Source organism: Macrobrachium nipponense, chromosome 39 (assembly GCF_015104395.2).
Source record: "Macrobrachium nipponense isolate FS-2020 chromosome 39, ASM1510439v2, whole genome shotgun sequence".
Classification (NCBI taxonomy): domain Eukaryota; kingdom Metazoa; phylum Arthropoda; class Malacostraca; order Decapoda; family Palaemonidae; genus Macrobrachium; species Macrobrachium nipponense.
Window position 1 is genome coordinate 42,256,306 of NC_061099.1, and position 22,500 is coordinate 42,278,805.

Sequence of the window (22,500 nt, forward strand, 5' to 3'; positions counted from 1 at the left end):
ACAGGTGTCTAGAGTCGTAAAAATGTCATGATTTTCCAGAAGACACAGGGCATTTGTTTATGACAAGTGTAACGATCCTTTTCTGCCGTTACTAAAAATTAGATTCCTTTCTTACCAAACTCTGTTCACAACCACAAGCTAAGTCCACAATCAGTGGAATAGCTCTCAAATGATATCAAGAGTGCAAAAATTAATTCATGGGGGAAAACGAAACACCACAAAAACACTTAAATTTAATACAAAACATAAAGACAGAAGTTATTCCTGAACCTCACAGTACATATATTAATGAAAATCAATCACCCTGAAATATTTATAAAACAACACACTTACCCAATGAAGATAGTAAGGCAAAGATACATCCAAAAGGGGAAGGGGGTTCAGACAGGAGAAGGTATTCGGAAAGTAAGAATAACCTAACAATCACAAGCTAAATAACCTAACGGTGGTTTCCCTCCTCTGAAACACTGGAGCTATTGCCGTGATCTCCTTAATTACATATGAGTTTCTGTCCTCCGTAACATTGGAGTTATAACCGTGATCTTTATAAATATTTATATGTCTCTGCGTCCAGAGACAAAACTGAAGGGGCGAAGTGATGAATGTACATATGGTACTCGACCGGGCCCATAAGCAGCGATCCTACGTCCACGAGGATGATCCTCCAGGAAACCCGGGACGTCCGAAAGAAACAAGTCAAAGATCGCTTGGATACCCCAACAAATATCAGTCACCTATACCTTGGCAAAGCGAGAGCCCCTCGACATTTACTGAGCCGAGGGTGAAGCAGGATGAAGAGTAATCTTTCAAGAGTGAAAGTACGTCCAAGCAGGCGTTATGTATCAAATCCAGCAGTGACCAGGAGTAATAAGGCTCAGAGATCAACTGACTCCTCCGACACAGCCACGGTGACAGCACCACTCACTCACAAATATATGAAAAGACAGAATGGTCATTAGTGGCAATTACCAAACAGACAAACCACCGGGGAGGAGGAAAACAAACTAAATGGATAATAATACAATTCATATACATAACAAAAACAAGAATAATAAAATAATTATAAAATATCACAACAAAGTGACACAAGACACGATAAAAAAATTAATAAAAAGATAATTTGTAACCCAGAACTCACTGGAATGTAAATAGCTTACTTACTGACACAAACGAGGTGCTTCGCCAAGTCACGCAACTTCGTTCTCAAAATGACAAAAGGAAGAGATATCTGGAAAACTCGAGTCAATTCAGGATAACGCTGTGAAATTATTTTCTATTTAGCACTCTTTGCGAAGTAATTCAAATGGAACAAGAACATGCAGTTGCCTAAAAGGATTAAATTTTGAAATGTGTACATTTTTTAACCAATACAAACTAAAATATCGGTAAGCATGAAATGAAGAGCGTTTGAACTGATGTTTAAGAATTCATGCACGAATGTTGTTTTAAATCACTTCTCCTGGTGTCACGTTTGCTAGTTTGTATGGTGTTTTTACGTTGCATGGAACCAGTGGTTGTTCAGCAACGGGACCAACTGCTTTACGTGACTTCCGAACCACGTCGAGAGTGAACTTCTATCACCAGAAATACACATCTCTTAACACCCCCCAGTGGAATGCCCGAGAATAGAATTCGCGGCCACCGAGGTGGCAGGCCAAGACCATACCGATCACGCCACTGAGGAGCTTGCTTGGTATCGTGGAAAACAAAACCAATTACTGTTTCAGGAGTATATCCCGGGTATCCAAAAATAACAATAACTACTGTTATTTCAATAAATGAATGAGTCTGGTATCAGAGGCATAAAACCAAATGTAATTCACGAATACATATGAAAATCTCAGCTAACACTATTTGTCTAAAGTAACTGGGCTTAAATCTTTGGAAACTGTCCAACTCATGTCTGGACCTTATGTTATTCATTTACGATATCTTTGAAATCGGTATGGTACGTTATGATACATCAATTTAACGTTCGAAATCCATATTCTTTCAGACTAATAGACGGAGGACACTTAAAAACCACGGCAGAGATATACGCTCCACACATAATGCTAAAGAAGAAGTCGAGGACTGGCGATAAACATTCACACAACCCATTTTATGGTCCGGTTGTCGAGCTCTTCAACATTCTTATTTCGAGGATGAACTTCACGTAGGTGCCATTATGTATATAGATATATATATACTATATATATCATATATATATATATATATATATATGTATATATATAATATATATATATATATATATACATATATATATATATATATATATATATATATATATAATTATATATTATATATATGAAAGATTTGAGAACTAACAACCTATCATTTCTTAGACTTCGAACATCATTGCTTAACTTGTGATAATGAGTAGAATATTCACTGGGACTTAAAACCTTCTGCTTGTCTGGTAATTACAGAGCCGTAATGAAGTGTCTTTTGCGTTCATGGGTTTAGTTTACTAGAGCTTCTATGTAACAGGACTAATAATATAGGATACTTTATATGCAAAAGGTTGTCTAGCAATGGTCACATTGTTTGGCCAGGGTGTAAGTTTACAAAATTGAGGGATTAAATTTCCGACAGCGTACAGGGTGTCCATAAAGTCCCAGTACCATTGCACATAGCGCCCCAAATGAATGTTTATCTCCTTTCAATGCATAGAAAAAAGGAGTCATCATCTCTCATATTTTATCTAGTGATTTAAGGATTTTTTGCATGTTAGCAGTGTAGCGACCTCATTTTGATAATTATTTTTAAATTACATTCGATATTGGTCAGTAAATATATTATTCACTAGAAGTAAATTATGTTTTTCTGGGGCAATACATCTTCATATATTGGAATATAGATTTTAATTACATAATCCTGGAGGTAATTCAGGCTAAAGTCTTTCAAACGTATCCAGGATGAGAAACCTTGCTGCAGACAGACGATTAGAAAATAGATTGAAATGTATTTTTATGAAACTAATACGTATCATACCCTTACCCTTAAGGTACACAGTGACCCGACCACCAGATGGCGCTTGGGGGTACAGATACCCCAATGGAACGTGGAATGGCATGGTGGGGATGCTTAAGCGAAAGGTAAGTATTAGTTTCTTCGCTGAGGGCAGTTATTCTTGGGCAGCCTGCTATCAAACACCGTATAAATACCTCTTAATCAAGTCTTGTATCTTGAAATTTGCCGTTGTTCAATCAAATCTACTTTGAAAGAATTAATAAGTAAAAATCCACAATTCTATGTGTGAGTAATGCTGCGTTTATCAAAATACAAAAATTATTAAAAATGGGATTAATAAACTCTTGTATCTTGAAATTTGCTGTTGTTGATTCAAGTCTACTTTGAAAGAATTAATAAGAAAAATCCACAATCATATATACTAGCAAATTAGGGGAGGTAGGGGTGGGGGGAGGGTAGGATGAAACCCCATTATAAACCATCTTAGGGGTCCTTACTATAACCGTGCCAAGTTTCATGCCCATCGGACCAGCTGTCTGGCCGTGATTGAATGACAGACGGACGGACAGACATAACGCCCATTATAGTGTCCGTAACGCCCATTATAGTAAGATGAGTAAAGCTGCATTTATCGAAATACATAAATTATTAAAAATTAGAGCTTTCGACTGCTTGGACGACAGTCCTCTTCAACTGACTGGATAAAAATCACAGTCAGTACTGAAAAAATAGAAAGAACCGACTCCTTGCAAAATCTTAAATCCTTTCCAGGAAGTAGACTTGGCATTCGTTCCATTCAGCGTCCTGTACACTAGAGCCCAAGTCCTGGACTACACGGCAACGCTCATGATCGACTACGGCAGGATTCTGGCTCGGAAGGGCAAGACCGAAATCAATCCTTGGGGATTCCTGATGCCCCTCACGCCAGGCGTATGGCTCTGTCTTCTGTCTTCTCTGGGACTGGTCATGGCCGTCTCTTTTACTATTTCTTCATTTATGCAGAAATATGAGTGGCCTTCAGAGTTTTCTTTAAGAAATTACGTAAGAATTTTCCTAATCCAAGGTTAGACTTTCCCATTTTTTCCCCTTATGTAGTGCATGCACATGGCTGAATACAATAAAAATGACACATTAGAACCATTTTAACAAATAAGTGATCATCAGCTAGGTTCAAAGGTCATTTTTTAAAATCAATCCAACAGTGCAAAAGCTTTAATCATTCTTCAGTGCTGCCATTTTGGTTCTGGTATTTTTTGTCAGGAAAGCTATGACAGGCATTATTTGTTTGTTTGTATGTTGTTTTTACGTTGCATGGAACCAGTGGTTATTCAGCAACGGGACCAACGACTTGACGTGACTTCCGAACCACGTTGGCTGTGACAGTCATGATAATAAAGTAAACTAGCTTTTAAACGTATTTGCAGCATCTAAAAGTGATGCTATCTGCACGAAGCTTCAGACTAACTTGAACCATTTTAGATCTGGAAGATAAATCCGTCAAAGACGTAGCCAGAAGCATCCTGGCAGCAGCGTGGATGATAGCACTGGTGGTCGTGATGGAAAGTTACGCTGGGAATCTGAGGTCTCTTCTGATCGTCCGTTACGTACCGCAGCCGTACCACAGAGTTCGAGCTGTGTTGGATGACCCTCGAATCACGGTTCTGTGGATGTCGGGAGGTTCATATCAGCAGATCTTATACGTGAGCATTTATTCATTTTCTCTCTCACTGAATGGACCCCGTAGGAGGGTAGCGCCATCAGTGGACCTCATGCGGTACACTGTAGGCATTAGTTCGTCGCAGCGTGCCCTCGGCTCCTAGCTGCAACCACTTTCGTTCCTTTTGCTGTATCTCCTTTCATATTCTCTTTCTTCCATCTTACTTTACACCCTCTCCTAACACTTGATTCACAGTGCAACTGCTTTGAGGTTTTCCTCCTGTTACTCCTTTCAAACCTTTTATACTGTCAATTTCCCTTTCAGCGCTGAATGACGTCATAGGTCCCAGTGCTTGGCCTATGGCCTAAGTTCTATATTCAGCTCAACTCACTGAATTGAGTGAGAAATCACCGTAGGTTAAGTAAGCATGTTACATATCCTGACTACAAGGTATAATTTCGCATTGATGTTTGTATACAAAATGCTCTTCGTCAGCCTCCTTTGCTGCCATTGTCTCGACAGAGCATTGAAACGGGAGACTTCAAAGAGCTGGCAAATGCGGAGAAGAGCAAGATTTCCTACTTGGAATTTACCAATTTCGAGGACAAAGTCATCACCAAAGTGTCCCGTGGGGATCACGTCATGATGTGGGAGGGGCTCGCTCTCGAGATCATATTGACTCGTCATTACTCGGAGACGGGTGAGTGGCAAATGGGTGATTTAAGTGTAAATGGCTGAAATGTAATTTAAAGTGAAGTGTCGTTAAAGTATTTCTGAGCCTTGATGAAATACAGTTTTTTTTTGTTTGGGTTAGCAAACTTTTTGCCATCGTATTTCTTGTCAATAGCATATTTGATCGTAGTCAAATGTAAGTATCGTACATTTCTATGATTGTTGCATTAGGATATCAGGTTAAGAGCAACATAAACGGAATTGTTGACGGTTTTAGTTAAAGCGGCTGTTAATGTAGGCAACATAACGGTATTGCTACATTCTTCTACTTATTTATTCTCTATGGTAACACCTATCTCATAGGCCAATTTTTGATCATTTTGTATATATGAAAAGCTTTGCAATCACCCTTTGTTTCTTGCGTAAAATGTGTGGTTTTTTTCTTTCCTTTTGTGGAATATGTCCATTTTGAATTAATACTATTTTGTAATCCTTTGCTGACTTTGTTCCTATCGTTGAACGTTACTTCTCGGTATTATTTCCATTGTTCACTTTTCAGGGACCTGCTTATTAGTATTTCCATTCTTCACTTTATAGGGATCTGCTTGTTCTGCCTCTCAAAGTATTTCCATTCTTCACTTTTCAGGGACTTGCTTGTTCTGCCTCTCCAAGGAACGGTTCTTCCCCCTCATGAGTGCTATGGGTACCCAGAAATTCAGTCCCCTCATCCCAGCTCTTAATAAAAGGTAGTTGATCTGAAGCAAAATATTATTAGCACTGTATATAAACAATATAACAAACTATAGCAGATTCACATCAACCGTGCATTTGATGTCTAGGCCAGTCCCTGACGACGCTCCTGATTGGCTGCTGATAAGCCAATCATAGAGCTGGAAGCTCTCATTCTCTCGAGAGAATTCACATAGGCAGGAAGTATGTTCCACCTCTCCTGAGGGATACTTTTGAAAGACATATCAATCAGGAGAGGTGGAACATACATCCTGCCTATGTGAACTCTCTCGACAGACTGAGGGTTTCCCGCCCTGTGATTGGCTTATCAACAGCTATCAACAATCCTAAGCAACAGTTACGCCCTATCAATAGCACAATTACAGCGAACGTTTCTTTTTAATTTCTTTCAGGGAATCCTGGTTATTCTGGGAGCTGGATATATATTAAGCTCGTTAACTTTCTTCATGGAACTGGGTGTCGGATATATGGTCTTCAAGAATAAATAGGTAATTATGAAGTTTTATTATCTGGACATTATTTGTTTGTTTTGTTTGTTTGTATGGTGTTTTTACGTTGCATGGAACCAGTGGTTATTCAGCAACGGGACCAACGGCTTGACGTGACTTCCGAACCACGCCGAGAGTGAACTTCTATCACCAGAAATACACATCTCTCACCCCTCAGTGGAATGCTCCAAATTGAACTCGCGGCCAATGAGGTGGCATGCCAACACCATACCGACTACGCAACTGTGGCGCTGGTACTGCATTGTAAAACTGATTTGTAATTGGAGAGCATTAAAATGTATCAAACACTGTTTGTTATTATTCAATTTTAAGACGATGGAAGGCATGATACTAGCATTTTGTTCCAAATAGGACTTATGGAATATACCTTCTGTAATTATACAAAGTATATATATATATATATATATATATATATATATATATATATACATATATACATACATATATATATATATATATATATATATATATATATATATATATATATATATGTCCTTTAATCTCTAATTCACTCTACTTGTTAGCCGAATCGATAACTTCACTGAAGTCCTGATTTCTTCTTTGTCTGCTGGGCGGTGGTTCGAACCCACGAGAGGACGAAATTATTATCAACTAAAAATTCCCCTTCGTTTATATATATGAAAATATATTAATTCCGAGGTAGAGCGAATTAGATATTAAAGGACATTTGTAGCTCGAATTTATAGGAATCACGGTGATGTGATAATTATTCATATATATATATATATTATATATATATATATATATATATATTATTATATATATAACAGGTTGCAAGTGCTATAAACTACTTGACTGTAGGCGTACTACATCCTTTAACATAAAGTAGAATAATTACTATAACATTACTATTGTTTGCCCAATAACATTAATGTTTTTGTTACTAACTATTTTCGCGAGAACAGAGAAAAGAAACTTTTATTTTATGAGATTATGAGTTGAAAAGAATGCAGTAAATGATATGTAAGCCTTATCATTTATTATCAGCTGACAAGAGCAGTTTCTCAAAACAAAGAGAAAGATATATATATATATATATATATATATATATATAATATATATATACATACATATATATATATATATATATATATATATATATATATATATATATAATATATATATATATATATATATATAAATCCCTTACTGATCTACTGGTGATAAACCATTCAGACTCCACGTTGCTCAGCCCATGGTCAACTTTGGTGAACTTTGCACCTTCCACCTTCCCCCCCCCCCCCCCCCCCCCCCCACCCGCCACACACAAACACAGGAATTACGCAAAATGAAAATAACTTTGTAAGAGTGTGTGTGTGTGTGTGTGTGTGTGTGTTTCGAACAAGTGTTATTCCGAATTTTTTTTGTGTGTCATTCAGAGAACTCCATCAATATATTTATTTGACAACCCTCCCTGGTAGAATATAGAATTACACATGAAAATATTGAAATTCCGTTACTAACATTCCTGGAATAAAATGTCCAATTAATCCACTAAACAAATCTAGCATTTCCTTCCATTCATCCAAGTGGAGGTTTGTTTGTTTGTTTGTTTTATGGTGTTTTTTTACGTTGCATGGAACCAGTGGTTATTCAGCAACGGGACCAGCGGCTTTGCGTGACTTCCAAACCACTTCGTGAGTGAATTTTCAAGTGTAGGTGACAGGAGATGGTCCTTATGCACTAAATACAGCCACGTGTACTGAATGGCTAATATTCTCTCGCTATCTGTCACCTCATTGTCAAGAGTATATAATGACACAGGCAAAAATGGATATTAAACAAGATCGTGTTTTCCAATACCTAGAAATAAGGATTCAATGTATTTTAGCCACTTTGATCATTCCACACGAACAATAAAATAGTCATGGTTTCTAATCACGAAGAAAATTGATTAACAAATTTTTTAAAAAATTGCAGAAAACAAGGAAAGGTTAAAGTTTTCATAGACACACGGCGATGACAAGGATTCACTTTGCTCGACTGATTAAGGATTAAGAAATAGCCCCGGGGGGAGGGGGGTCGGTGAAATAATTCCCAAAATAAATAATTTAAGGGTTAAGAAAAAGCCTGTGACGGCGAAGTAGGGGGGAATAATTCCCAAAATAAATACTTTCATAAACTAAAAAGTAAAACAAGCAAATAAATACATTTCTAATAAATAAATATATAAAATCCAACCACGGATTAAGAGCTTGTTTCCAGAAACAAGGCGTGATCAGACCTCCAGCTTATCTAGTCAAATAGCGAGCGCGTTGTTTCCCCAACTTAGATTAAAATAACTGAGGTATCTTTTATGAGAAATAATTGTGCTGTACTTTTTTATCATGCACATTATTCATTTTTTACATTTTCATTCTAATAAATAAATTATAAATATCTTATCCTAAAATTCCTGTATCTTTAACTCAACGCGAAACATCCTTTTCAGACCGTTTTAGGGTTTCCATAAACCTTTCCTAACCCCCATCAACATGAAAAACACCAGCAACAACAAAACAGTATTTTGTAGGCTTACTCCCAGAGTAAGCCAAAAGATTGATACACTAGGAATTACCCGAGAAGGAAGTGCAATAAAAACAAGTAAAAAATGTGCCGAAGCAATCCAGTTTTCTGTACAGCGTAATTTTGGATAGCATTATGATAATCAGTATCCTTAAGGATACACACACACACACACACTCACACACACACACATATATATATGATAATCAGTATTTATAAGGATATTTATCCATTTATATTAATATATATATATATATATATATATATATATATATATATTAAATTAAGGCTGTTGCCTTGTATAATAAGGCGCCCTATGAGGTAATGTTAGACTTGCGATAATCTTAAGCTAAGTCGGTTGGTTATGCACTTCCATACTCATTGGAGTGTCTTGGGGTTTCATGATAACTAACGAAGTAAGTATCTTCTTTCGCTATGACGACGATGTGGTAAACTCATGACGATATCTTCTTCATGATGTGAGGTTCTAGTAGAAAACACGAAGTATAAAAAATAGTTCTATTCTCTGAGATTACATGATGAAGATCAGATTAGGATTGTACAGGTCTTCTAATGACGATGGCTTGATCGCTTCTGCCAATGATGATGGCTAATTCTACTCTACATGATGAAGCTTAGGTAAAGATGTACAGGTCTGCCAATGATGATGGCTAACTCTATTCTGTTCTGACTACCATCTCGGTTACAATCATAAAGGAAGCAGACAGTAGCTCGAACATACGAACATACACAAAGATGACATAGTTACAAATCACGTAGGCCGTTTGAATTATAGGTCGCGGTAGTTGTCTCAAGCAGGAAGCTTGGACTAATGTTTTCAAAACAAATGAATGACTACAGGTGACGGGATGTCATCTTAGCCTACTTTAATTTATACGTCATCTTAACATACTTTATCGTCTCTGGTCTGATCACATTCCTGCAAGCAATCTGGTTGACCTCTTTAGTTTTAGTTTTTTATATATATGGAATAACATTCCATATTTTTATTATGTAATCACTTACATAAAAGCTCGGTCAGCTACAAAACCAACCACTGAATATTACTCAAGCTTGACTTGCATTTGACTTATAGGAGTGTGATACAGACACTATGTGAATATATATAGATATATAAAAAATACTTATAAGTAAAAAAAATTCATGGTGTACACAAATACATATTCAAGTAATAAGATATAAGACACAATATGCATATGATGATATTCGTAAATAATAGTGATCACGTGATATATACTGATACAGTTTTTCACTTCATCTCATTAAGATACATATGCTACAGAAAATACTAATGTACTCTGATAATTGCATACAATAGAGATTAACATGATAAAAATCATATTTTAACTGATAAAAATTCATATATGAAGTGATAAAAATGATTAATTTTTTAAGCTGACTTTTATATAACTGCAGTTATTGGTAAGATAAAAGGTAACAGATTGATTATAGACTACCTGATTTATTTATACATATGTATATGGATTCATATAATTATGATCAATATATGTGCACTTTATACAACTGATTCACATAAACGACTAATCTAAGTGATTAATCTAGGTGCACTTTAAATAGATTCCTAGTGCGTACACGCACAGATATATTTCGATTCTTTGATTAACTTCTATATTCTTCAAATAAGATATATATTGATTCATATACTGATTCTTTACTGATACTTTATATATGAGATACATGACCGAGGTGATACCCACTGCACATTCTAGCGTTTCGAACAACTTTTCGTCCATTACACAGTTCCAGACAACCACCTATAGCCAAATGAAATGGCCAATTCCAAATGGTTAAAACAAGGGGAAAATTGCTTGAGCAGGGTCCAACGTTCTATTTTGGCCTCATACTTGTTCTCTGCATCCTAAGCCACATGAATATGTTCGCGATGAATAAAATCATCCCCAGTACGAGTCCTTCGCCAGCAACGTAGAGTTGAATATCCTTCTGGTCATAATTGTTGGAAGTAAGTCCCTTTTGTAGTCGATTTCCGACAGCCGCTGGAGCATTCCGCATTAAAAACGAGATTAACAACGGGATACGGGTGTCGGTCCAAGAAGTCTACAAAATAGCTTGTTCACTTATGATGGTGCTTATTCCCTTTCACATTGTAGGTGGTTGATACTTCACTGCAGTCGTCCGCAGCGACGAACGGGTTTTTGAAGTTGCAATGTGAAACTCTCGTACTGCAGGATACTGTAACCAGCTTCCATTAATCAGCCTGCAAGTGAAATTATACTTGTCACAAGGGCAAAGTAAATTCAGACAACATCCAAATATGGGAGGGAGAAAGCCATTAAGAACCAGACTTAACCCACATGAATTCGCTGATATTTTATGGAATTCAAAAGAGTCAGCTGTACAAACTTTTTTATCCATGGCATTATAACAATAAGTGAACCTATCCAGGTCTCTGATGACTGTAAAAATATCCATAATTATAAAAAATAAACAGATATCAATACGAATCCCAAAGAAAATTCGATATTACTGGTAGTAAGTTACTAGACAAAGAAGTAGAAAACGGAGCTATTTGTAAGATTGCCAGGCAACATAAGAGTCAAAGAGAATATTAATCATGATTCTGTATTTCTCTATGCTAACTGAAATTAAGCTGTGATAAAATCCGATCCTATGTGCCCCTAACAAAAGTTTCATATTCAATTTTCTCGCGCGCATCCTCTGAGGTTAATTTTTAGGCAGGAGATGCTATGAAAGAACCCACTATGTAACTAATTTCTATATAAACTTTGGGTTTTTCAAGAAAATGTGACATTTTCCCATGAATGTGATTTACTTGAATTGTAATAGACTAATGTTGCAAGTAAATATTTCATATCCATGACTTGATACTTCTAAATGTCCGTTTACCAATGTCATAAGCTGAATTATTGACTCTAATTGTCCATGAGGTTCAGAAAAAATTAGTTCATTTTGATGTTATAGAAATTCTGTTTGCTTATTTTGTTCATTAATTTTAAACGATTACAATTCCTTAACTAAAGTTGCATTGCACATACGGATAGACACTTGTACCTAACGTCTGCCTTGCCCATGAGAAGTTCGGGCTAAGCATTCCTCTCTCCAGCCAACCTGCCTTGCAAGCGGTTTATTGAGGTTAAAAGAAACAATGCTGATTCGGCAAACGCGCCATGCACTTTCTAGACTGATGACCTCATCACCAGCTTAAGAGTTACGTTACTTGCTGTAATAAATACGACTTTATTATAAATTGGGTATTTTTTGTTTTAATACTCCACCCACAAGAGAAGAATGTCTGAAAAAAAACAGTGCCAAAATTGAACAATATATTAGTTTCATGTTGGAAATCTGCGTGATTGTAAATAAATGTAATTATGTTAAATTAGATATTTCTTGTTCAAACTAATGAAAAGGGTTTCCATACAAATTTTATATATACTATTTGCCCTGTATAAGATTATTTGCATAGATATACATTTTCACTTCTAGACTTCCTGACTACAAAATCTCTTTTATTTTATTTTATTTTATTTATTTATTTATTTATTTTTTTTCATTGACTACGAATATAAATCACCGGGACAGACAATATGTCAGTAGGTTTTGATATGTGTTTGAAATTTTAGCTTATTTGTCATTAATATCCCTAGAATACTGAATGGACTACTAAACTAAAGCGTTCAAATCTTTACGCATATATATTTGGATATTTTTATTAACCTATGGTTACATTTTGCTTATTGATTTTATTGTGATTCCTTTTTTATTATAATTTGTAACCCTTCCGACTTCTTACGGAGTGTATTATATTGGCTCCACTTGTATCCATATTTATTTTATTTTTTTATTTATCTATTTATTTATTTATTTATTTTATTTATTTATTTATTTATTTATTTATTTTTTATATTTGATAAATTAATGGTTGGCTTGAATATGTGGAAAAGTGTCCTAGCGGCGTACCGTATAAGGCTACTTGCGGTATCATTTCTATAGATACAAGATATGAATGATAAAGGTATTTAAAACCGCGAGAACCGCTATAATCCAGTTCGGATCCAATATCACGTGTTGTAACTCGTAAGACTTTGACACTTTCCTATTTATCTGTTCTACCAAACCGATTGACTCTGGGTGATAAAATATAGTATTGGTTTTCTTAATGGAAAGGAATTCACACAACGAGTTAAGGAGATTATTATTGATTTACACCACCCGAGTCAGAGATTATCATGTGTTGAATTCCATGTTTACTGATTTAGCACTCATAAATATTCCTAGCACACTCAATTGCGGTGTTTGTTTTTAGTGCTATTAATTCTATATAACGTGTCAAGGGAACTATTAACACTAAGAAGTGTTTATTTCCTCTGTCAGACTCGTAATTCTGTTAATAATTCTACGTATATTCTTTCAAGGATTGATTTGGCACAGGATAGGCCCCTAAACTGACAGGTGTCTTAGTGCATCCCTTGTTTTCATGACACGTGTTACAATTAGTTATGTGCTTTTTATATCTGTAAGCATTGTAGGCCAGTAAAACAGTGATTTGGCTTTCTGTGACATAATAGAGAACCCTGGATGACGGAATGCAACCAGTTTAGGACGATTGGTATGAAAGAGATTATTACTACTACCTGGTCGTTAGTCACCTGCTGTGTTCTTCGGGTTTTCCTCGTCACGGACCTACATATAATATTTCCGTTCGAAGTGTTTATTGTTTTGCTTATCTCCTGACCTTGTTTCCGTTCGAAGTGTTTATTGTTTTGCTTAGCTTCTGTTGACCCTTGTTTTGTTCAGTTTGTAACAGTTCGGCACTCCAACCTAGATATTCAATGCTCGCGATCTCTTGGGTTAATGAATTTTCTTGTTTAGATACAGTTTTAACAATAGGCACGGATGCTTTTATATTTTTTAGTCCAAATTAATGGTTCTTTGCAGTATGGTGCAGGATTGCGGGATAATGCGTCAGCTATGATATTTGCTTTCCCAGGTAGATATCGTATCTTGGCTCCAAAGACCTGCATGATCATATGCCAACGAGTTCCTTTGGGACTGCGATTAAAGCCTTTAAAAAACTCGGTAAGCGACTTATGGTCAGTAAGGATTTTAACAGGATAGCCGTAGATTATGAACTTAAAACGATACCTAGCCCTTCCTTGCCTATTACTGGATATTTACTTTCAGAGGGCTTTAGTTTACGTGAATAAAAAGCTATAGGGAAGAAATGTTTATCATATTGCTGAAGTAGTAACCCTCTTACCCCTTGGTCTGAGGCGTCTGTTGCAATGGAAAAAAAAATCCTTATTTAAATCAGGGATTTTTAAGTTAGGTGAGCTGCATTATTCCGCTTTTAAGATATCGAACCCCTGTTGATGCTTTTCAGACCATAATAAATCTACGCCCTTCTTCGTAAGTTCTGTTAAAGGAGCTGTCATGATTGAAGAGTTACATATTTACATACGATTGTAATACCCACTACAGCGCAAAAGTGCTGCATCCCCTTTTTACGTTAATAGGTACCGGAAGTTATGAATAGCCGACACCTTATACCATGGACTACTTTAAGACCTTGACTAGACACATAAAACCTAGATAAACATGTTCGGTTTTTAAAAACTCACATTTAGATATTTTACTCTGAGATTATTTTTCTGAGTCTCTATAGCACTAGCTCTAGTTTATGTGAATGTACTTCTAAGGTATTAGAAAAGATTACAAGACCAACCAATAGGCATGTTGGGTATCCCCTAAAAGTCTCCAAACACTATATTGTAATTGGGGCGCAATGTAAGCCGGAGGCATACGTAAAAATTGATAATGTCCCTGAGTGTGCTGAAGGCGGTGTATGAGGTACAATCACTTAGGTAATGGTATCTGGTGAAAGCCTTTAAGTAAGTCCAAGCTGGTGAAAAATTTATTCTGACCTAACATGTCACTGGAAAACGATCGGGAATCGTTTCCTTGTTTAAGTGACAGAAATCTACGCAGATACGCCAAGTCCGATCTTTTATGGCATAACGTTTGAGGGAAAAATTATATGGGCTATTTGATTTCCTAACGACTCCTATTACTAACATTTTTTCAACTTCGTCATTTATCTCTATTTTGAAATTTCATTGGGAGTCTATACGAAGGTACGTATATAGCTTTATGTTTGTCCTTAGACCGTATTTTGTGTTTGATGACATCCGATTCCCCCAGAGATCACTCGCTAGTGGAGAAACATCCTGGTATTCAGATAAAAGAAAAAGAATTTCTGCTGAATCACCTCTGCTTGAATGACTTTACGAATATTACTTTAGATAGAGTATAAGAGAGATTCATCTACGACTGGTTGGGTGTGATTAAAAATTAGCAACAATAAAAAAATGCGATATTTATAACTTCCGTATCCACGATATGTATAGGTTTTGTGTTAACTTGTTGCTGCGAGTCAACCGTGTATAGGGCTTTGTTCGCGGAAATCATTATATTTCAGAGTGTCGGGAAGGATTAAAATTTCAGATCCCAGCATAGTCTTTTTACAAGCACTAAGACATTCGAGGGTGCATGCTTCTCGAGATTTTGCGTGCACACTGCGACTGCGGTTGTGGGAGAATTCTGTTGGGTCGTTGAACAATATCACGATTTATGAGACGAATGATTGGTTCCTCTATATAAGTTATTATTTGATTAACTGTCTCTTTTTGTTCAAAACGGATTTTAATATGTTTGAAGGTTTATAGAATTTTCCTTTGATAAACACGCCTAAATTGGCAGGACTATAGAGGTATCTGTAAGTGCTCGCTTATCCGGACTTCTCAATAGGGAAGTTCGAACAACAGGCGGTTAGTCCGTAAATACAGGATATAACGTGGACTAAAGGCATAAAAACAAGATATTCTAATTTTTACGGCGCGTACAGTCGGGCTTAATCCACCACTACTTATAATAACTTATTGTATAAAAATTACGAGAACCTGCTCTGATTACTTGATACAGTCGTGTGATTCATAGGAAAATTCCTTTTTAATTTTTCCAACATCGCTCTCCCTCTCCGCTGAAGTCGCTTATGTGGAATGTGCTTTGCTTGCTACACTCGGCAGATCTGACTGACCCTGACCGTGTGACTAGATGACACAGTAACCAAGTTTGCTTAAGCACGATTTGATTGTTTCTGATATTTAGGGCTACTGTTTACCTATTTCTTTATATAATAATCAGGATTCTTCTCTTTATTACCATCGGCAACGTATTGTGTGTTTTTAGCATTCTGTTGTTGGTTACGTATAAAGCAACGAACGTAAGAATGACTTGAACTATAACGAATTGAGCGATTACTATTAAAACAAGTTATCTCTACTGCGTCATCGTGTACTTGCTGTGGTTTACTTCATTCTTTGCTAAAATTTGAAATAGTGAGGGATCCAGGTCAGCGCATTTAGACATTTTGTTGATTTGTTTATATGAATGTTGTATGTTAACCTAATGAAAGTGTTTATAGACATGTTATTCCTTGCAATCCAGCCATATTTTTTTAAAGTTCAGTCATTGAGATTCGATTTTTTACGCATAACTAAAGGCTGAAACTGCGATCGGGACTTTGCAAAGGAGCTTTTATTGTTTGACCCGAAATAGTGTTACCTCTAATTTATCCAGATTTGTACGGGTGTTCCACTTGTTTTTGTGTGTTTTCTATTCACTACGGTGCCCAACGACCCTATCCATGCATCTGTATAAATACAGACGTCCACTGCGTAAACGCATATTTACTGTTTAATATGATTTGTTACGTAAAGGATTAATAATCACCCAAAATGATAAAATTATCACAGTATATGATTATGATATTTCAGGAGAACTTCTGGAAACAGAAACTCAAAGATAAAAACTTGCAGTAGCGAAATCTCAATGATGTAGATGATTTCTGTAAAAAAGTAAGATTAAGAATGTCTCGTAACTTCAGCCACAGGAATAACGAAAATTCGACCTGTAAAGGAAACACTCAGTTACTCCAAATGAATAAAAAAATTGTACTTAGCTTGATTTTGTGGGAAGTCACGGTGTTCCGATAACGATGTGCCCTTGGCCCTCCTCTGTTTAGCGGATGACCTGGTTTTTTGGCTTGAGTTTCCCCCATGCGTGTTGTTTGGATGATTCGAGCCCTTGAAGATCCAATGCTGCAGACGCGTCCGGTTTATTTCTTGAAGTGCTAGAAACGCTCAATAAACGATGTTTTATTGGATGATTCTAATGAGAGACGAAGCTTGCGTTGCCGTAGGAAGAAGACACGTCGGGTTTGTTTCATGAAGTTATGCACTGCTGAAATCGCTCACTAAACGATGATACTAAGTTGCTTGAAGAATCTCTTGCTTTCGTCGTCGTTGACTTCTGATATGATACATTATTCATTATTCTTCGGAAGACGTTGAAGAGTTCTTGTTGTTTTCTGAAGTCGCTCACTAAACGATGATACTAAGTTGCTTGAAGAATCTGTTGCTTTCGTCGTCATTGACTTCTGATGATACATTATTTGTTATTCTTCGGAAGACATTGAAGAGTTCTTCTTAGATGCTGCCACCAATATTAGGGCTGTTGCCTTGTATAATAAGGCGCCCTATGAGGTAATGTTAGACTTGCGATAATCTTACGCTAAGTCGGTTGGTTATGCACTTCCATACTCATTGGAGTGTCTTGGGGTTTCATGATAACTAACGAAGTAAGTATCTTCTTTCGTTATGACGACGATGTGTTAAACTCACGAAGATATCTTCTTCATGATGTGAGGTTCTAGTAGAAAACACGAAGTATAAAAAATAGTTCTATTCTCTAAGATTACATGATGAAGATCAGATTAGGATTGTACAAGTCTTCTAATGACGATGGCTTGATCGCTTCTGCCAATGATGATGGCTAATTCTACTCTACATGATGAAGCAGCTTAGGTAAAGATGTACAGGTCTGCCAATGATGATGGCTAACTCTATTCTGTTCTGACTACCATCTCGGTTACAATCATAAAGGAAGCAGACAGTAGCTCGAACATACGAACATACACAAAGATGACATAGTTACAAATCACGTAGGCCGTTTGAATTATAGGTCGCGGTAGTTGTCTCAAGCAGGGAGCTTGGACTAATGTTTTCAAAACAAATGAATGACTACAGGTGACGGCATGTCATCTTAGCCTACTTTATTGTATACGTCATCTTAACATACTTTACATCTCTGGTCTGATCACATTCCTGCAAGCAATCTGGTGACCTCTTTAGTTTTAGTTTTTTTATATATATGGAATAACATTCCATATTTTTATTATGTAATCACTTACTATATATATATATATATATATATATATATATATATATAAATAAATGAATAAATATCCTTATAAATACTGATTATCATAATGGTATCCTATTATGTTTATAATATTCGTATATAGTTAGGTATAGAGTAGACAGGGTGTTCATAAAGTCCCAGTACCATTACAAGCAAAAAATGCTTGTAATAGTACTGTTACTTTATGGACACCCAGCACGTGTATATTCCTTATAGTCAAGGGACGCTTGAAATAGCCATATGGGTCACAAAACGGATTATCATATGTTTCCAAATACACTTACACGTGTACGCAAGTATTCAATGAACCTTTTGGTCTTCATTGCACTGTTAGGCCTACGTCTTATTATGTACAAGGAAACAATTACGTAAATATACGTGTGCGTAATCCACAAGAACTAGATGGGGCTCTAACGGACATGAATATGAATAAAAGCTATTGTGGCTTATGCCCGAATTGTTTGTTCGCCTGCCCGCCTTGTGGCTGATGTTTTTCTTGGCCATGTTTAATGCTTTGTTTTTGAGCGTGACTGACTTGTCATGATGGGGATACAGTAAACTTGCTATACTTTTTAAATCTGCAAACAGAATGGCATGTGGAAATTATAGAGGGATAAATATCATGGTTACGATAGGTAAGATATATGACATATTGCTATTGAATAGACTGAAATGATGGTGCAGTATACTAGATCAGTGTCAAGCTGGAGCGCAGAAAAAAAGGGGATGTATAGTCTAACAAATATTGTCATTAGGATTGTTAATCGATTTGGCTAATTTTGAGAAGAAAAAACTTTATGTCATGTTTATAGATTTCAGTAACGCTTATGATCGAGTTCCCACCAGAAGAAAACTTAAGTTATTTGAAAGACTAGGATGTGGGAAAAGAATGTTGTCCTCAATGAAAGAGATGTACAGTAGCACTAAGAATGTTTTAAGAACAGCTGTGATGCTGTGATAGATAGCTCTGTCGATGTATGGCAGGGAGCTCCCACTCGTTGTTTGCTGTTTGTCATTTATATGGATAAAATTGTTAGGATGTTAAAAGATGCAATACCAGTGGACAGTTTTTTGGGTAATTTACATGTGCTTTTGTTGATGGATGACACAGTGATTGTTGCCACTTCGCGAGTAATGTGTATTCAAATATTTGCTATTATGATGAATTATTGTAATGAATATAGCATGCAGCTAAATGAAAAAAAAGAGCAAATTTTTCGTGATAAACAAAAGTGTAGGTGATCAGTTGTCAATAACAGTTCAAGGTCAAACTAACAATTACTGTGACCATTATCTTTACCTTGGAACAGTACCATTACAAGCAAAAAATGCTTGTAATAGTACTGTTACTTTATGGACACCCAGCACGTGTATATTCCTTATAGTCAAGGGACGCTTGAAATAGCCAAATGGGTCACAAAACGGATTATCATATGTTTCCAAATACACTTACACGTGTACGTAAGTATTCAATGAACCTCTTGGTCTTCATTGCACTGTTAGGCCTACGTCTTATTATGTACAAGGAAACAATTACGTAAATATACGTGTGCGTCATCCACAAGAACTAGATGGGGCTCTAAAGGACATGAATATGAATAAAAGCTACTGTCGCTTATGCCCGAATTGTTTGTTCGCCTGCCCGCCTTGTGGCTAATTTTTTTCTTGGCCATGTTTAATGCTTTGTTTTTGAGCTTGAATGACTTGTCATGATGGGGATACAGTAAACTTGTTGTACTTTTTAAATCTGCAAACAGAATGGCATGTGGGAATTATAGAGGGATAAGTATCATGGTTACGATAGGTAAGATATATGACATATTGCTATTGAATAGACTGAGATGATGGTGCAGTATAGATCAGTGTCAAGCTGGAGCGCAGAAAAAAAGAGGATGTATAGTCTAACAAATATTGTCATTAGGATTGTTAATCGATTTGGCTAATTTTGAGAAGAAAAAACTTTATGTCATGTTTATAGATTTCAGTAACGCTTATGATCGAGTTCCCAGAAGAAAACTTAAGTTATTTGAAAGAACTAGGATGTGGGAAAAGAATGTTGTCCTCAATGAAAGAGATGTACAGTAGCACTAAGAATGTTTTAAGAACAGCTGTGATGCTGTGATAGATAGCTCTGTCGATGTATGGCAGGGAGCTCCCACTCGTTGTTTGCTGTTTGTCATTTATATGGATAAAATTGTTAGGATGTTAAAAGATGCAATACCAGTGGACAGTTTTTTGGGTAATTTACATGTGCTTTTGTTGATGGATGACACAGTGATTGTTGCCACTTCGCGAGTAATGTGTATTCAAATATTTGCTATTATGATGAAATTATTGTAATGAATATAGCATGCAGCTAAATGAAAAAAAGAGCAAATTTTTCGTGATAAACAAAAGTGTAGGTGATCAGTTGTCAATAACAGTTCAAGGTCAAACTAACAATTACTGTGACCATTATCTTTACCTTGGAACTTGATTCACAGATGAGGGGAAGTTAAAAACTTGCCTCTCTCTACATCAGCCAAATTGGCAACCAACCTTAAATAATAAGTTCTCCATATTCTGTAACACGAATACTAAAATGCCATTCCATTTCAAGAAGAAAGTTTTGGAAGCAGCAGCGACTACATCCTTGTTTTATGGTTCAGAAACATGGTTAACAAATGCATTACAAAAACCAATAAGTAATTATAATCATTTAGTAAAACGTCTTCTAGGTGTAAAGTAAATACCTGTACACATTTATGTTTGGCCGAGTCTGAGATACCCCCAGCACAATTCGTCGTGGCATCAAAACGAAAACGTTTTCTAATGTCTAAGTTGTCTGATCCTCATAAGGAAGAGCCTATTCATATTGCATATGCAATGTGTAGGGGTGCAGACACCCCTGGGTATAGATTTATTCAAGATTCCCTAGCCTTTAATGAACAAATTGATCCACATCATATCATCAATTAGAAATAGACCAGCTTCAGCAACGAAATATGTGACTTACAGAAACAAACTGAATCCCAACTGAGTAATGCATAAATTATATACTGATATTAAATATATGTCTGATTATATTCCCATATAGAAACAAGTAGGTGGAGCCGAACTCCTCCAGAATTTAGAGTGTGTACTTGTGATAATAGCTCTATTTAGGATGAGTCACACGTTCTGACCAATTGTCCTCTGTCAATGCCATGTAGGCATAAATATTCAAACTTAAATTGCGAGTCTCTGAGTACTTTATTAAATGAAAATGGTAATATTGTTGATTTGGGTACATATGTTTATGAAGTTCTTCGTATTTATGAGTAATGTGCGGCTTTGTCTCGTTGTTTTTATGTTTATCTTCAAATGAACTCTTCCTTTTTTCAAGCAATACGTGTTGGGACTTGATGCTGGATAGTGAAGTGACTACGCTTTTTTTTTTTCTTTGTAGTAAATTCCTTTTTTTTTCGTTTTTTGTTGTCTTATGGGCTTATGTGATTTGCGCGAAGTTGTATTTTGATGTTGTATTTTTTCTTTGTGGGCCATGTACTCGTACCTGCAAGAATAGAAGAGATTACTGTCCACTTTGTTTATTTTGTACTATGTCTTTTTGTTGACAAATTTGTACCAATAATGGTTTAATTTTGTCAATAAAATAACTAATTACTTGGCACGTTCAAAGAGAAAGGAGATGAATCAGTGATTGCTATTCATACAACGGTATTGAACTTATCGCTACGTTTTTCTTTATTGATATGTAATGGAGTCACTGAAACCAACCCAAACTGCATTTTGCAGCAGAGCAAATAAACTGGAAAGTAAAAATAATATGTTTGGGTTTCAAATAAATGAAAATGTTTTTGACGCCATATCACAATATCGAGTTTCATTGTTTAGCTGGATAAAACAGAGACGACAGACTTGTGGCAGCAGACATAGGCCATGAAGTAAATGCATAATGAATGCTGACTGCAAAATGCAAATGAACTGCACGAACGGTGCACGTGTCCGGCTAATGGAACCTTGTCGCATATATGCAAAAGAGAAGAGTTTTTCTTTTTTTTTTTACATTTTTAGCAATCTGGCGCGGTTCCA

The 22,500-nt window shown here is 36.1% G+C and overlaps 1 protein-coding gene across 1 annotated transcript in view; it reads left to right on the forward strand.

The window, feature by feature from the left end:
- The first annotated feature begins 610 nt into the window (after positions 1-610).
- The window catches only part of LOC135210439 (glutamate receptor ionotropic, kainate glr-3-like), a 22,776-nt gene continuing 886 nt past the window's right edge, over positions 611-22,500 (forward strand). The window contains exons 1-6 of the mRNA XM_064243336.1: positions 611-798; positions 3,008-3,098; positions 3,745-4,036; positions 4,453-4,673; positions 5,153-5,330; positions 5,949-6,048. Of these exons, the coding sequence (XP_064099406.1) occupies positions 611-798; positions 3,008-3,098; positions 3,745-4,036; positions 4,453-4,673; positions 5,153-5,330; positions 5,949-6,048 (1,070 nt within the window). The remainder of the gene's footprint in view (positions 799-3,007; positions 3,099-3,744; positions 4,037-4,452; positions 4,674-5,152; positions 5,331-5,948; positions 6,049-22,500) is intronic.